The 16,444-nt window shown below is 34.6% G+C and overlaps 1 protein-coding gene across 1 annotated transcript; it reads left to right on the top strand.

Moving 5' to 3' along the window:
• The first annotated feature begins 6,349 nt into the window (after positions 1-6,349).
• Positions 6,350-7,243, top strand: LOC124361413 (neurogenic differentiation factor 1-like). Its single transcript, XM_046815463.1, has one exon. It carries the CDS (start codon positions 6,359-6,361, stop codon positions 7,181-7,183), a length of 825 nt encoding a protein of 274 aa, XP_046671419.1. The 5' UTR covers positions 6,350-6,358; the 3' UTR covers positions 7,184-7,243.
• The last annotated feature ends 9,201 nt before the right edge of the window (positions 7,244-16,444 follow it).

The following is a 16,444-nucleotide window of genomic DNA, read 5'->3' as shown; positions in this document are numbered from 1 at the left end:
TATTAGGTACAAATTGACTCTGCGATCTTAGGCTATTCGATATTCGATAAAAAAAAAAAAACTGAATTGTTTATATTCTATGTTAGAGGGAATTTCTCTATCGATTTCAAAAAGAATCCGGTTGTTTACTTATACAGTGCAAATTGACTCTCTGATCTTAGGCTATTCGATATTAGATAAAGAAAAAACTGAATTGTTTATATTCTATGTTAGAGGGAATTTCTCTATCGATTTCAAAAAGAATCCGGTTGTTTACTTATACAGTGCAAATTGACTCTCTGATCTTAGGCTATTCGATATTAGATAAAAAAAAATAAAAAAAACGGAATGGTTTATTTTATATGTTAGAGGGAATTTCTCTATCGATTTCAAGAAAAATCCGGTTGTTTACTTATTAGCTACAAATTGACTCTGCGATCTTAGGCTATTCGATATTAGATAAAAAAAACTGAATTGTTTATATTCTATGTTAGAGGGAATTTCTCTATCGATCTCAAAAAGAATCCGGTTGTTTACTTATACAGTGCAAATTGACTCTCCGATCTTAGGCTATTCGATATTAGATTAAAAAAAAAAACTGAATTGTTTATTTTCTATGTTAGAGGGAATTTCTCTATCGATTTCAAAAAGAATCCGGTTGTTTACTTATACAAGTTGACTCAGTTTTTTGACTATTTCGATATCAATATACTCCAAATGATCTTTAAAGACTATATATATTATTTATTTGTGAAATGCTCTCAGAAATTCAAGGCATATTCTAAGTTTTTTTTACTGTAGTTATCTGCTCTTGCTGCTTTTTAGCCTTTAATTATTTCGATGTAAGAATTTATGTTGAAATATTGCCATTCCAATAAGATTAAGTACCGAATCATTATTATTAATATACCAGTCATAAAATCTGTGCGGTCGAGTAGTATAGTAAACATTTCTCTGTTCGCTTATTTTGTGCATATAAATGTTAAAAATCTAGGATTGCATGTCGCATTAGTTAATGTACATAATTTTGTCCTCCCCCTCTTTATGGTTTGTTTTAACAAGTTTATTAAATATTCAATTATGCTTGTTGCTGTAGTTTGTAAAATATAAATTTCCAACTCTCAGAGCTTTTCCCTTAATTATAAAAAATAACCTTACAAAACGTTCAATAATAAATCGTATTAATTTTGAAATGTTACCAGCACACACGAATTACTTCAGAGTTGTATTATTATTATTCTGTGTACTTTATATGTAATAATAATAATAATAATTGAAAACAATTGACAGCATTGCATTGCAAACGTGATTTCATAATATCGATTAAAAAATCTATAAACTAAACCTATCTTAAGTTATTACAGGCAAAATTCCACATATTAATGTGTGAACCAATATATTCGTATTTTGCAGGTCTGGGATATCAGAAAAGGAGAAATAAATTAATAATAAAATGTTAACTCTCATCCAAGCCGCCCACCGCAAACTCATCAACAAAGTAAAATGCCTTTGACAACAAAAAGTATCTTAATCGAGATTTGAATTGTTTGGATTTTATTGGCGCATTTGTGATCTCCAGGGAGCTTAATGATTATTAACTTGAGACGTCAAGTGTTCGAACACAGTTGTTCTATATTGTCCAGTTCTGAAGTTGTCCCTACCTCTGGTGGACGTCCCTGTCCTGAAATTGATCACATTGTCAACCAATTTTATTAAAATTAGACAAGAGTTTATTATAAATATAACGTAGCTATGCTGGTAAGGGTCGATTCGATGCGAATGTTGAGTTCATCTTGGTTTCACCATCTGAACTCTGACACTGCCACAAACTTGACTCCTGGAATCAGGAGTCTACCTCCGAAGAGATAAAAATAACGTCGGTGACAAATAATCTCAAAACGACCTATTTCTGTCGTTCGACATCAGAGGCTTCTAGACTACAACATCAAGTAGAATATGTGTTCTTATTGTCTCATCCAGTGCACGATTGAGTGCACTACGATGTTTTAGACACGATCCCCAAGCTCGGTGAAGCAACAGAGTTTTCTACACATCACGCAGCATTACTGTAGGAATTGTTGATTTAATACGAATGTTGATTTGACCTCCGTCTGTGACAGTGTCAGATTTCAGACGCTGTACCAAGCTGAAGGTGAAACGGAGATGAAATCTACATTTCCAAGACTTTTTCCGGAATGTTTTGGATTAGTTGTCTAGCTATGACAACGCTATCACGAGCTATGACGAGTGATTCTGTAGCTATGTCTTGAATACAACTAAACCTAGTTGAATTTGAGGGTGGAGAGGGGGGTATAAAGTGCACTTATTGATATTTTTTTCATTTGAGACGATATTTCTGGTACTCTTATTAGAGGGAAAATTTAAAAAGTTTTTCAGTGTAAATAAACTTGTTATAATGATATTGAAGGAGTATACATACAACGGAGAGAAAGTAGTTACTGAGTTGTAAAAAAAATGATACATCTATTTTAAAACAAATCAAAATATAAAGCAAAATAATGAAACGGTTATTATATAATAAAATACTTCCATCAAATTTTATTAAAAACTTTTAAAATATTATAGGTATTCTTATACAACAAATATAACCGTAAAAAATAAACCAAAATAAACAGTAGATTAAGTACTTTATTTCAAAGGTTTAAATAAAAGATACTACCTGAAAATTAACGTTTACTTTTAAACACTACACAAACTTTATACAAATCTAATAAAATAGTGTAACAAAGACTGGTTTTCTCAAAATATTTACTTTCTGATTGTACCAAATAAGGAATGCAATCTTTTACTAAGAAGTGTCGCCCTTTTAAAATTTGTTCTCTTACCGTTTACTAGATTTACGTGAGTTCTGTATCGAATATTGTAAGGGTACTTTTATACGAGTAAATATAAATTTTTGAAGATTTTTGTCAAATTTTCCACGTTTGTAATATAATACGTAGCAACAGAGAATTTGTTTAATTGCAACCCTGCTACTTATATCACTGATACATTTATACTTACTCTATGTGTCCTGTTATGTTAAATAAAATTATTGTTCACCCAAAACACTTTTGGGAGTGCCGATGGCCGAGCGGTCTAAGATGTTGAATTTTGGATATGAGTTAGAGATAGCGCAGGTTCAAATCCTTTCTGTGACCGAAGGGCTTTTTATTAGTAGTATAGACCTTGTACTGTATCGACTGTCCTCCTTTATTCTGTTTGATAAGATCCTCGCACAGGCCAATGGCCCATGAGGACGGACAGAATAAGACGTAAAAGAGGATCGTCCTCTTCTTTAAAAAATGAAGAAAAAACAGTCCTGTCATTACAAAAGATTTAGCTCCGTATGGGGGTTTCCGACAGAAGAGAGAGAATTATGTAGCTGAGTCTGGCAGAGTCTTTCTCTACACCTGGGAACTCCGACTCTCAAAGTGTTGGGAGTCTTTACCATCGATCGATTCGATTTATGGAACAAATCATAAACAAATAAATAGAAGCTCAATGAACATATTTTTAGGATTCTTAAATATTATACCAGCACAAAAAAGGTGTACACCACAAGTTTAACAAGCTTCGCTAAGGTTGCAATCAAAATTTCAAGTCTATGGCAAATGGATTGTTGCCATAGGTTACTATGTCACATGTTAACATTTCATATGATTGTACTCAGTTTGTTTCCAGAATATGTATTTATTCTTTGATTTTCTCGATGCAATCAAAGTTACCTATAGCATCAATGTAAAAATGTTCGTTAACGCTCATCCAATTAAAAACAGTAACATATACCATCATCAACTCGGTGTTGCTTGTATAGAAATTGAATTTCTTTCAAAATTTCAAATCTTTACGGGCCAGTTCGTTTCTGAAACATCATTCGAATACATATACAGACAGATTGGCTAAAATTACATTGTTCCTCGATTTATAGGCACCGCTAATGCTCAGCCAATACTTTAAGGAACACAATAGTATTTTATAAATACAACATGCAAACTGTGTAATTTACTAAATTTAATTGAAACCAAGACAGAAATCATTACTGTGTCTAATGCAAGTAAAGTTATTTTTTACATTGAGTAGTTATTTTTACATTGCATAAGTTGTTGTGTCGGTCTCTTAGTAAAAAATGTTGTAGTAAATACTTCGAAAAATCCGCACTTGTTAATATTTTAATGTAAAGATTTATATGCATGTTAATTAACCGTATATCGTTTTTAGTTATCACGTATAAAATGAGAGATTATATTTATTGGGAACACAAATAAAACAAGAGGGGACTTATGAGAAGATTAAAAAGAGACGTTCAAGAATGGATGCAACATTACAAATCTTACTACTACTTAGCTGATTTAAAATGGATATTGTTTTAATAGGTTCTTGGTATAATCTGTAGTATACGAGCAACAAATATATTTATTTGCGTACTTATTACAGTTTTTAGTACTCTCCAGTGGAAAAATAGGAGTCAAAATTATTTATAGTATCAACTAGTAATTTTCACGTAATTCCCAAATGTTTGATTTTGTAACTCTGCTGTATCTTTAATATATTTTCTGGAGAAGAGTTTTTTATTAAATAATAACACAAAATAAATTACAATAATAAGTTTTACAAACGTTGATATTTTAAGCTTTTCTTTCCACTTTTAAAACAGCCCTTTTTGCTTTAAAAGGCGCCATTTTCTTGGAGCTATCATTGGAATCGAAACACGTTTTACTGCCTAAAAGGATACATTCTTCCAAATGTCGAATCCTTTGTTTGTGGTCTTTATTGTGCGTTCAAGGGATCAAACAAACTCTAACATGCAATTTCTGTTGTGTTTAAACAATTAGAGGTATTTTAAATATTTTGTATATAGCCATTTGAATATTCTCCAAAACCTTTATTGCATTTCCAAAAAGTTTGCATCACATCGAATATTGTTAACATATTCACATGCAATATACAGTATTTGATAAAATACCTACCGCACTTAAATATAAATCTGAAGTGATGAAAAGAACCGTATTGGTTAATTGCTTAGTTTTGGAATCCAATTGAAGTTTTCATTTTAGTTAATAAGATAATAAGCAAGAAGCTTTTTAGATTTACCAAGAAAACTATTAGATTTATTAATACATAAACATTACCAAAATGTGCTAAAGTGGATTCTAAAATATAGTCCCACCACTACAGATTTTGATAACCTAAAAAACGGTATTTTAAAACTGTTATAACCGTATAGGATTATCATCCTTGATTGGTGTAGTTATGATAAATTCCTTTGCTATTCATTCCAATAATTATTAACAATTTACTAGCAAACAATCCAGTGTCATATACAATGCTCAACAAATCTGCTGAAACGTGCTATTGCTTCTTTGTTTGAAGTTAGTTTTTTACGATGGAAGGATTGTGAAGGAAACAGGATTTTAACGGGCATTTGCCATCGTTCAGTAATACAAAAAAAATGCTATTGCTGATTCCCTATTTTGCCCTTGAAGGTGAAGAGGGTGATTAAAGGTTTCATTTTAGATCAATAATACTTAAGCATACGCGAGGCAATACTTACGTTATGGGTAGGTCTATACCTCTGGTGTTGGAACAGATCTCTATTTAATGAAAGAAAATGAAATATAACTAATACGAATCTTCCTTTGTGTAAACTTTATCAACAGAGAAAATTCTAATTTTACAGAATGCGAGAAATTCCAACCTATTACGTTGCAACGGTCACAACAAAGAACTGCCAACTTTCGTCCAGTTTCGTTTTTCACCTTCATTTCAAAAAACCAGGAGCGTCGGATTATCGGATAATAAGGGCGGCAATTATTATTGGCTGCATTATATAATTAGCGGCCGGCCATAACAATTACAAGCAATTTATATAAGGCGCTTTAACGACTTCGATCCGCTGGGAAAAAGTCGGGCGGCGTTTCAAAGAAGTGAAGACCATTATCTGAGACAATGATAAGACGCCAGGCTAACTATTTCATTTCGTTACGTTATGCGCGGAATCTCTGGAAGAAATGTGCCGAGGCAGTGTAAGTGGGCTGGCAGGGTGATTTGTAGCTTCAACTACTGATATTACCCTATTAGAGTATACATCAAACGCTGACTGACATCGGTAACTGCCATTATTGCGGCGAGAAAATTTTCCCAGGAGGTGTTTCCCTTAGCAGTTACTTACCGGCGTTTTTTGATAGAGATCGGTAATGTCATGTGTAATGGAGGAATTCATTGCACCCAGAACCAGCACTAGCCTGGATCATCATTCTACTTTCTCACGGTACCTTATGTATCTGAAGCTATCTAATGTCCACACATTGTTGTTTTTAAGTAATTTGTTTACATTTTGATTCCAGAAGCCGACGGAAACAGTGAAAAGTATTTCAAAATGACGTATCTTCCAGAATCGAACATGGACGTTATGTCTACCCACCCGCACTCACACAACCCCGGTAGTCCAGACAAGATCTACTACATCGAGGGCTTCGGATCTACCCCCAGACCTCTGACCAGACACCGGCCCGCCATCCTGGACCGTTCGCGGACATCCATCATCACCCCCAGGCCCATCAAGCCGGATCCGGTGAACAACAACTACCCCAGCTCATCCCGCCTGGAAGTGCTTCGACCTGCCGAATTCAGGTGGGATGAATTTTCCGGATCGGTCTCGGAGCATTTTGACTCGGAAATTAACCCCAACTACAACAGAAAGCCGTTGTACATCGATCCGAACAACGAGCAAGACAACGAACGGCTGAGAGTCTCTTCGACGACTGCGTATTCCTATGAAGAACTCCAAATACCTCGACAGTCCTTCGGTACTTTGGAGTCGGAAGATCCTCGTCTCACGAGGGTGTCGATGGAAGCTCAAGACTGGAGTCTGGACTCTTCCGTCGATCTGGACAGCAGTGAGATGCTCTCCCCCGGAGAGAGCTCTGACAGATTGTTCCCCAAGGGTCTCATGAGGAGGAGAAGGAACTCCGCTCCCGTGGCCACTCGTCAGCCCTCTCCTGGAGTCCTGAGGAGGAGACGACTGGCAGCCAACGCTAGAGAACGTCGGAGGATGAGTGGTCTGAACGAGGCTTTTGACAGGCTCAGAGAAGTTATCCCTTCAATAGGAACCGATCACAAGCTGTCCAAGTTCGAGACCCTGCAGATGGCACAGACCTACATATCGGCGCTGTGTGATTTGTTGGAGAACGCTCCTAGATGAAACCGTTTTGTGGATAACTCAAAAACGACTTGTACGGATTTAAAGCAAGTACGAATATGTATAAACTACTATAATTTTCTAATTTTACTACTGTTCAATCCAGAAACTGATTACATTTATCTAATAATAACTTTTATTATTGTGTTATAAATAATATTTAATTGTTCAAGATGATATCGTCACTTTGAAATGTTTCTAGTCATACTTTATCACAGGTTTAAGTAGATTATGCACTAGATATTTTACTATGTATTTCTTAAGTTAATTTAGAATGGTTTACTATGTATTAATTGACAGCAAATTTGATTTGCTCTGATTTTAAGACTCAATGGTGTGTGTTTCTAACAAGAAGTGTTTTGAAACAACACAATTGTTCAAATTGTTAATTGTATTTATCCCTATTATAAAACGACGTGTTCGATTGATTTTTAAACAAGTAATTTGTATTGAGTGTGAAATGGGATCTATGGTCAGTATTTATCAAATCGACTCACATGAATCTATAGTATAGGCGGATAGGCTCTATATATACCAAATGGTATAAAGATTTTGTTTTTTAAGGTTCTACATAGGCCTACAGTTGCAAAGCAGAGGCAAAGCAACGTAACAATTAAGTACTTAGACTTTATTTATCCTTATAAAATAGACAATAACTTTATATTTTAATGTGCCTTAAATTTTGCTCACTGTCTTTATTTGTATGTGTCCTATTGTATACCAAAGAAACTATTATATTTGATGGTTGTTGTTTTATGCGTAGTTTATTATTGTAATACCCTTTGCTATTAAACTAGTAGTACTAATTCAGGTTTTATACTCCGAACTGAACATTGCCACTTTTTATTTTTCTAATTTTTTGCAAAAGTTGTAAAAATTAAAGTTATGATTAAAATGAAAAATATTTATGTTTTTAAAGCACACTAATTGTATTTATTTACAATTGTCTTGTGATACTATTTTCCAAACGGAGCTTTACGTTAACCTTCACATTCAAGAATAACCTTCTCTGTAAACAGGATTAGGCACTACAAAACTCGACGTTTCACGAACTATATCTGATATCGTCTTCAGGTGTAAAACTATAAAACGTGATAAAATAAGCCTACAAGAAAATAAACTAATCAAGACACTGAAGATAAAAACGCCAAAGTAGAGTTCAACAAGACAAACTTTGTATGTTTACGCTTTGTGTAACATAGTGTTAACTTTGACTTTAGCCCTTCGCTAAGTTTGTTATTTTTCTTGCATGCTTGACTACAGAGCTTCAGGCGGAGGGACGTACTTTTGAGCCAATGTTATTTAAATGGCAAATTTCGAATAAGGCAAGTTAGGAACCAATAACTTTTAAACTGTTCGATCGATTGTCTTGAAATTTTCAAAACATATTTTACTTCAAACCACCCCTAATATGTATTAGTAACCAAATTAATTTAAAACTTTTAAGCAAAAAACTGTATAATTTGTTTAAATTTTAAACAGTTTTATTCAATGGATTTGTTTTTATATAATTACAATACATATCATACAAATATGGTTTTTATATATCATACATATACTTTAGGTACCATAGTATCCAAAACTCCAAACAAATCTTACGAAAGTTTTGGATTACTGATTTTGAAGAAAATTGTGCTTAAGTTAAAAAAAAGAACATGGTTATACGGGCTAAACAAGTCAAGTAAAACTTTGCTTATTATGACCAACTCTCATCATTTGTTTCTTCATCTCGTCTTTTTAGTGTTCTCCTTTATACCCGTGCTTCCTTTGGTTTGTTCCAATTATATGAAATATTACGGTTAGACTGTGTAATGTGTAGTGGCGTTTGTGGTCACGCTTCAAAAACCTAATGGAAGTCTTTACGAAACTTTAGTGGTAACATCGTAAAAGTCTATAGATTCTTATTGAACATAAAGGATGAAATCTTTTTACATGATAAAAAATACGAGTTTATAACCCAAAAAGTGCATCTCATTCTTTACACAAAGAATCTTCTCTTTAAGTTATAAATTTTAAACGAAATACACTTGTCAAACAATACAGCATTTCAAACTTAGTACCAACTCTAAGAGATATAAATATTACAACACAGAAATAGCGAATCTCTTGCTTTGGGTCTTTTAGAATTTTGGTACTTCTACTGCCTCCCGTATGTGCCTACTTAGTTTACTTAAATAAATGAATCCTAAAGCATCGCCATACATTGGTACGCTGTTGTGGGAAACGTGTATTAACACCACTGACTATTATGTTGAAACTCTATTGGTCGGAATATTAGATGATCTAATCTATTAGAGTTTGGTAAGTATATGTTATGCAAAATTCATAGCTCTTTAAGAAATTACGAGAACTCGAATTAGGCCATTTCGGCCATTTTGTAATTAGGCCTCCAAAACATTGCGGAAGATTACATTAGAATTGTTTACAGTTTGTACATTTTACAAAATTAAATTAAATCAAGTAGTCAAATTTAATATATATATAAATAACCGAAAATTAAAAATAAATTTGGTGGTTTACCATAAATATTAAGTGTGATGGATTTTAAAATATAACAGTTAAAATAGCAGTTTAGTTGTAATGTAATATTACTTCACATGTACTAACTTCACCCTTTAGACAAAAGCGACATTATTAATTCCACTCGCCGTCAAGAAATTCCAATTATTTTGATCCCATACGTAGTACAAAAATATGTAAACATTAAAGAATGAGCGAAAGCGATTATAGATCTGCTGGACCCATGCCAACTATGGACATATTACATTAACATGTAATTGTAGCTCACAAACCGCATATAAAGTCTTCGGCAATGATGTCGGTTGTCAGCGTTGATAGTAAATCGTAATTATCCCGTCCAGGAGATTTGCGTAAGGCTCAGACGCAGAATTAGCGTACACGGTGTCGGATACATTCCTTAGACACAAAGCCGGCCGCCGCGCCTCGGCGCGCACATTCTACTGGTGCTTTGCGCACAGCAATTACCCCACCGATATCATCCCAAATATTCAATTAAATGGTGCAGAGTCTCAGAACTCCAGGGCAGTGGCCGAGTCAGCGCACCCTGGGAACTTGTGAGCACTGGAACAGTTGAGTCACAAGAGTACTACGAATAGTCACACCACATCATCCTAAATATTCAATTAAATGGTGCAGAGTCTCAGAACTCCAGGGCAGTGGCCGAGTCAGCGCACCCTGGGAACTTTTAAGCACTGGAACAGTTGAGTCACAAGAGTACTACGAATAGTCACACCACATCATCCTAAATATTCGATTAAATGGTGCAGAGTCTCAGAACTCCAGGGCAGTAGCCGAGTCAGCGCACCCTGGGAACTTGTGAGCACTGGAACAGTTGAGTCACAAGAATACTACGAATAGCCACACCACATCATCCTAAATATTCGATTAAATGGTGCAGAGTCTCAGAACTCCAGGGCAGTAGCCGAGTCAACGCACCCTGGGAACTTGTAAGCACTGGAACAGTTGAGTCACAAGAATACTACGAATAGCCACACCACATCATCCTAAATATTCGATTAAATGGTGCAGAGTCTCAGAACTCCAGGGCAGTAGCCGAGTCAGCGCACCCTGGGAACTTGTGTGCGCTGGAACAGTTGAGTCACAAGAATACTACGAATAGCCACACCACATCATCCTAAATATTCGATTAAATGGTGCAGAGTCTCAGAACTCCAGGGCAGTGGCCGAGTCAGCGCACCCTGGGAACTTGTGAGCACTGGAACAGTTGAGTCACAAGAGTACTACGAATAGTCACACCACATGATCCCAAATATTCGATTAAATGGTGCAGAAGATTCAGTTTTCTTTAAAAGGTCATCATCCAGCAATACAGAAAGGAATACTGCGTTTCCCGCTGCCCTAGACTGAATTTAATAGCATTTGATTTGGATTTTTTTAACTCTTTTCTGAAAATTTCTGAATGCATATGTTTAATACAACTAGTGATCTTATTTCTAATCTTGGACCGTTTTTCCATTGAAACAAAGAGTGTCATCGTCAGCATACTGAGTCAGAGGACATTTCAGGACCAACGAGTTCAATCTGTTGACGTAAATTAGAAACAAAAGAGCCCAAGTAATTGCATTATATGCGTATTTCTACCACTTAATTCTTTTTAAATCAATTAAATCTTTTAAAGAGATGGTTCGGTATCCTCGTAAATTACACCTGCTTCCTCTTTTACTGCGTAAGAATCAAGAGTAGTTGTTAGGACTCAATGGCAAATATTTCTAAAACAATATCTTTATAATAGATTATTATTATTATTGTTAATGGTATAGTGTAGCGGGTACAACGGTTATCGCAAGATTCCGATCTCGTCTGCCCGGCCATTGGTGGTGGTTCGGAAGTCACCTTTAAGCTGTTGGTCCCCAGGTTAAGTGTTGGAGAGGGCTTCTTAGCCCTAACTTTGCCTCGTAAAATAAGACATCTTTACTTTACTGTTTGCAAGTTTGTTTGTAAAATGTCAATAATTCAGTTTTTAAGTAATGAATGTAAACAATATTCTTACAACAAATTATTAATTAGCAAAAGTACTCCTTCACCTTCCCTAAAACTAAATATTTGAATCGCTACTTCTGTATACTTTGAACTTACATACAATATATTCAATTCTACTCTAAATAGGAATCTAAATCTTGTTTTTCCTGTGATGCCTTGTCTCAAGTAGTCATAATTATAAACTAATTAAGTAATGAACGGATCCACAGCTTAAGAGTGGACCGAAGTGGATTTCCAAACACGATGCTCCAAATGTTCTATTTAGTTTTGTTCTATTGTTGAATAGAAGCAGATATTTGAAAGATAATCAAACTGCTTGTCTCTACAACGGCTCCTCTAGATCTCTAGGATCATTAAAGATTTCATCCTTCCGGGATAGAGCAACCATAACAGTCCACAAGTTGTGAAAGCCCACTAACTCCAACGACTGAAGGTGAAGGTTAGAGCCGAAGCACTTGAGACAAATATGGCAAATTCTGTCTACAGAAACAACCGATAAAATCCGAATGGGTGCAGCAATAAATACCCTGATTCCGAATAAAAACAGAGAATGCGACGGAATCCCACCAATGTGTCTTCTGTGCTAGAGTAAGGCGCATTCCTCCATAGTAGAAGGTCAGTTAATTGTTCTAATTGTTTCTCCTTCATTTTCGTGCCCGTACGTGGAAATTTTCCAGGGGTTAATTCCATTTAAAGCTGAGAAATAAAAAGCCGTGATGTCGGGAATGTACTAGTGCCGTGATTGGCCCAGATAAATCACGTGACAAAGGGAGGCCGCCTGGCACAGCGTCCTGCCAGATCTCTTGGGCGCAGTGGAAGTCATAGAATTGTAGAGGTCAATTGCGATACACATACATTTTAAATTCAGGCTTCACTGAAGTTGCATGCAAAAGTTCTATCTCGGGATCTCCTACAGAAAGATTAATCGAACAACAAATTTTTACATGGATTTTAATCAGAAACGCGGAATTTTGTTAGCCTACTGACTGATAGCTATCACAGATGTTCAGCCAAATTCCATGGTTGGACATGCACCATCATAGAACTCACTAAATGTAGAAATTTAGTTTCATGAAAAATTTAAAAGTCTACCTATGAAAATCTCAAGACATCTTGCCACATGACAAATTCACATTTTTTCATTAAATTATGTTTCACAGCAGTGCTTAAGAAATATTCAAACCGAAATTTTAGTATAAGTTAATTTCTCTCAAATAAAATCTACTACTGTGGTGTAGTAAATTAAAACCATGGTAGCTATAGTAGGAAGGGTTAATTCAATTGAATTTTGAGTTTAGCTCTAGTTCACCTTCCTTTTATTACAGCGCCTGATATCTGACGCTGCCTCAGACTTGGTTCCTGAAATCTGGAGTCATGTTCGTGTGAAGAGATCCAAAGAAAGTCGACGATGAAAAAGCTCAAAACGAAAACTTTACATCGTTTTGACATCAGAGACACCTTTAAATTGGTGAAGTGGTAGTCTCATTGTCTTATCGGATACGCAGTTGAGTGCACTACGATGTGTCTATCACACACGATCTCTAAGCACGGTGGAGAAACCGGGTTTTTTTACACATAACGTAGCTACGGTACGAAGGGTTGATTTAACTGAACCAGGAGTCATTGTAGATTTCAGGAATCAAGTCTGAGACAGCGTCAGATACAAGACGCTACAATAAGAGAAAGGTGAATTGGAGCTAAACTCAAAATAAAAATAAAACCATGGTGTTGGAGAGGCTGAATTGTACTTTTGTATATATTTCGGGAATGCCATGAGATTAAAAACGGCATTACCATTTTTCCAGAATATTCTAGGTAACCGTTACCTGTTTAAGTGGTGTAGGCTGTACATTTTCACTTTTTCAGAACCCATTTAGTTTCAAAGAGATAATTATTTAATTCAACATCTTATTTTCATTCTCGTCATCATTTTAATATACGTCAACTTGGATTGATTTTTGTTTTAGTAATTTTACATCTCGCTACATAACACATTCACATTTTTTTATTAAATTATGTTTCAGAGCAGTGCTTAAGTAATATTTGAATTGAAATTGTAGTACGAGCAAATTTCTCTCCAAATAAAATCTCCTGGTGCAATGTGGTAAACCAAAACCATGGTGCTGGAGAGGCTGACGTGTATTTTTGTATACATTTCAGTTCAGAATGTTATACGATTAAAAACGGCATTACCATTTTTCCAGATAACTGATAACAATTTAAGTAGTGTAGGCTATATATTTACATTTCTTCTGAACATGTTCAAGTCAAGTTACAATCAAGATAATTCTTTTATTTAATACCTCATTGTCATGCTCGTCATCATTTTAATACACGTCAACTTGGATTGATTTTTTTATTTTTTTTTTAATTTTACATCTTGCTACATGACACTTTCACATTTTTAACACTATACAGTTGATGAATACTTAAACGAGAACATTGGTTTACGAGTACTTATTATTGAATTTTTTAGATTAAGCTCATCAAACTTTTCAGATATGTGACTATTTCTTAATTGGTTTAGTTTATTTTATTAGTTTATTTTTAAACGTTGACAATTCACATATTTATCTTTAGCTATGCTGAAAATTATAAACCTATGTGAATCTTATAATAAATAAAAACTATTTAAGTGTTGTAGGCTATATATTTACACATTTTTCAAAACCCATTCAGATTCAAAAAGATAATTCTTTAGTTCAATATCACATTTTCATCTCATTTCCATTTAATAAACACCAACTTGGATTGATTTTTGTTTTTGTAATGATATTGTTATTGAATTCAAAAACAATTGTTATGTAACGAAACTTCAATATATAAATATTCGTTAATATTCGATCTACTCATGTGAATAGATCTTAGCAGTGTTTTATTTGTATGTTAAGATCTCTGACCAAGTGTGTGAAAAAATTCTGAGATCTTCACGCAGGAAGGGAACCCAGTAGTGTCGGGTTTTCACACGATCAAGAGCCAAGAACTGGGCACTGGGCCACCTCATCAATTTCAAGGACGGTTTCCTAATTGGTGTTTAGTAGCCCAATTCACCGGAAGCCCGGTCCATAACACTAAACAGCGCTATTTTGTTGGGGATCTATGCGAGAGGGGGCGGCGGTGATAAATTTGATTAAAATCAGGGTAGACTCGCAAGGTAGCAAATGATGCTATAAAGATGTTCACGGCGATCTCAGTCGGTTTGTGGAGTCTTAGGTTCGCGCTACTCTCTCTGACGGTGGAACGGGCAGAGGATGCATCTGTCCACCATTCCGAGCGAGACCTTTAAACACTTCCAGTGTTCGACTTTTAACAACCGGAAGAAGTGATCTCATAAGAACAATGTTAAACTTCGTGCATTTTCACTCCCTTATTTTTTAATGCAGCATTATGGAAGATGTCTTATTTTAAAGATCTCATTTGTAAGCATCAAAACGCTTTATGTAGTTTATACTTTTTAAATATTTAAATGCTGAAGTACAAAAATGTTTTTGCTCTCGAACTGGCAGTCATTTCAGATGGCAACTCATTTTTGAGTGATTTGTACCCGTACGTAAATGACTTTGGATATTAATCGATGATTAGTATAATCATCGATACTTAATATTCGTATATCGAAACGAGTCTATCAATCATATTAACATATCTATATTTGTAATAACAATCACATTTGAAATTTAAATAATATAACATACACAGTGACAATCTTATAAAGAATAAAGGAGCTATAACGATCAAAGAAGCTTTTAGAACTGGAAATAGGAAAAGTAAAAACGAAATTAAAATACAACAAACATGTTTTACAGAATATACGAAATGTGCTAACTATTTATGTTGTTTTGCCTTGGTAGCAACGATTAAGCACTTTCAAGAAGTTATTAAGAATATATTCTTTAGAAAACCGCACTTCTCTTCTGTACAAATATAGAGATGATCTGAAAACAAAACAGCTAATATACCACTTTTTAAACTTAGATTCACGGTCCTACACGAGCTTCGACTGTCTGTTAATTGTCTCAAAAGACAAGACGTTTATTATATGGAAAAGTGTTTATACAAGTTATTTATTCAAAAATCAGTTGGTTATATCGATAGTTATATAATCGATATAACCTAATATAGTCTGATAGGTCAACAAGTTTTCTAATGTCAACAATCAACAAAATTATGGTACATAATTGAAATGATGGCATAAAACATAGCTATTAACCAACATAATAAACCATACCCATGATATATCACTAATATTGTACCTCCCAAGCACTTTCATTGCACTGTACAATATATTGACCTAGGCTTACTAATAACATTTCGCATGAAATTACTAACAAAAACTCTACGTTGGCTTGAAAAGGTCCATAATATACTTTTTTATAAGTAATGAACATTACTTCGCAAAATAAATACCTTTTGTGACTAAGTACAAATACAAAAACAGACACCTGCTTCAAAATGACTAGACGAATACGATCATCTGGTAAGTTTTATAACGACCCTGTGACATCACTGTTGCCAAAACAGCAAAACAAATTTCACCATTAAAATCAGCAATTCGTTCCGTTTGAAACTATGACTCTACGACTAGAAGTCAGGATTGTAAACTTTTGTAAGGTATTAATATCGTTCTTAGGGAGCTAAAATCAAGATGGCCGTTACTACAACTGGCTGTTAATATTGAGGGCGACAACAAGCTAAAATTGCATAAGAATATAATCCAGGTTTTCGTGAAACCGATAGAGGTCCACT

The sequence above is a fragment of the Homalodisca vitripennis genome, chromosome 4, assembly GCF_021130785.1.
Source record: "Homalodisca vitripennis isolate AUS2020 chromosome 4, UT_GWSS_2.1, whole genome shotgun sequence".
Taxonomy (NCBI): Eukaryota; Metazoa; Arthropoda; class Insecta; order Hemiptera; family Cicadellidae; genus Homalodisca; species Homalodisca vitripennis.
The sequence above is the reverse complement of the archived record's forward strand: the minus strand, read 5'-3'. Positions and strand labels throughout refer to the sequence as shown.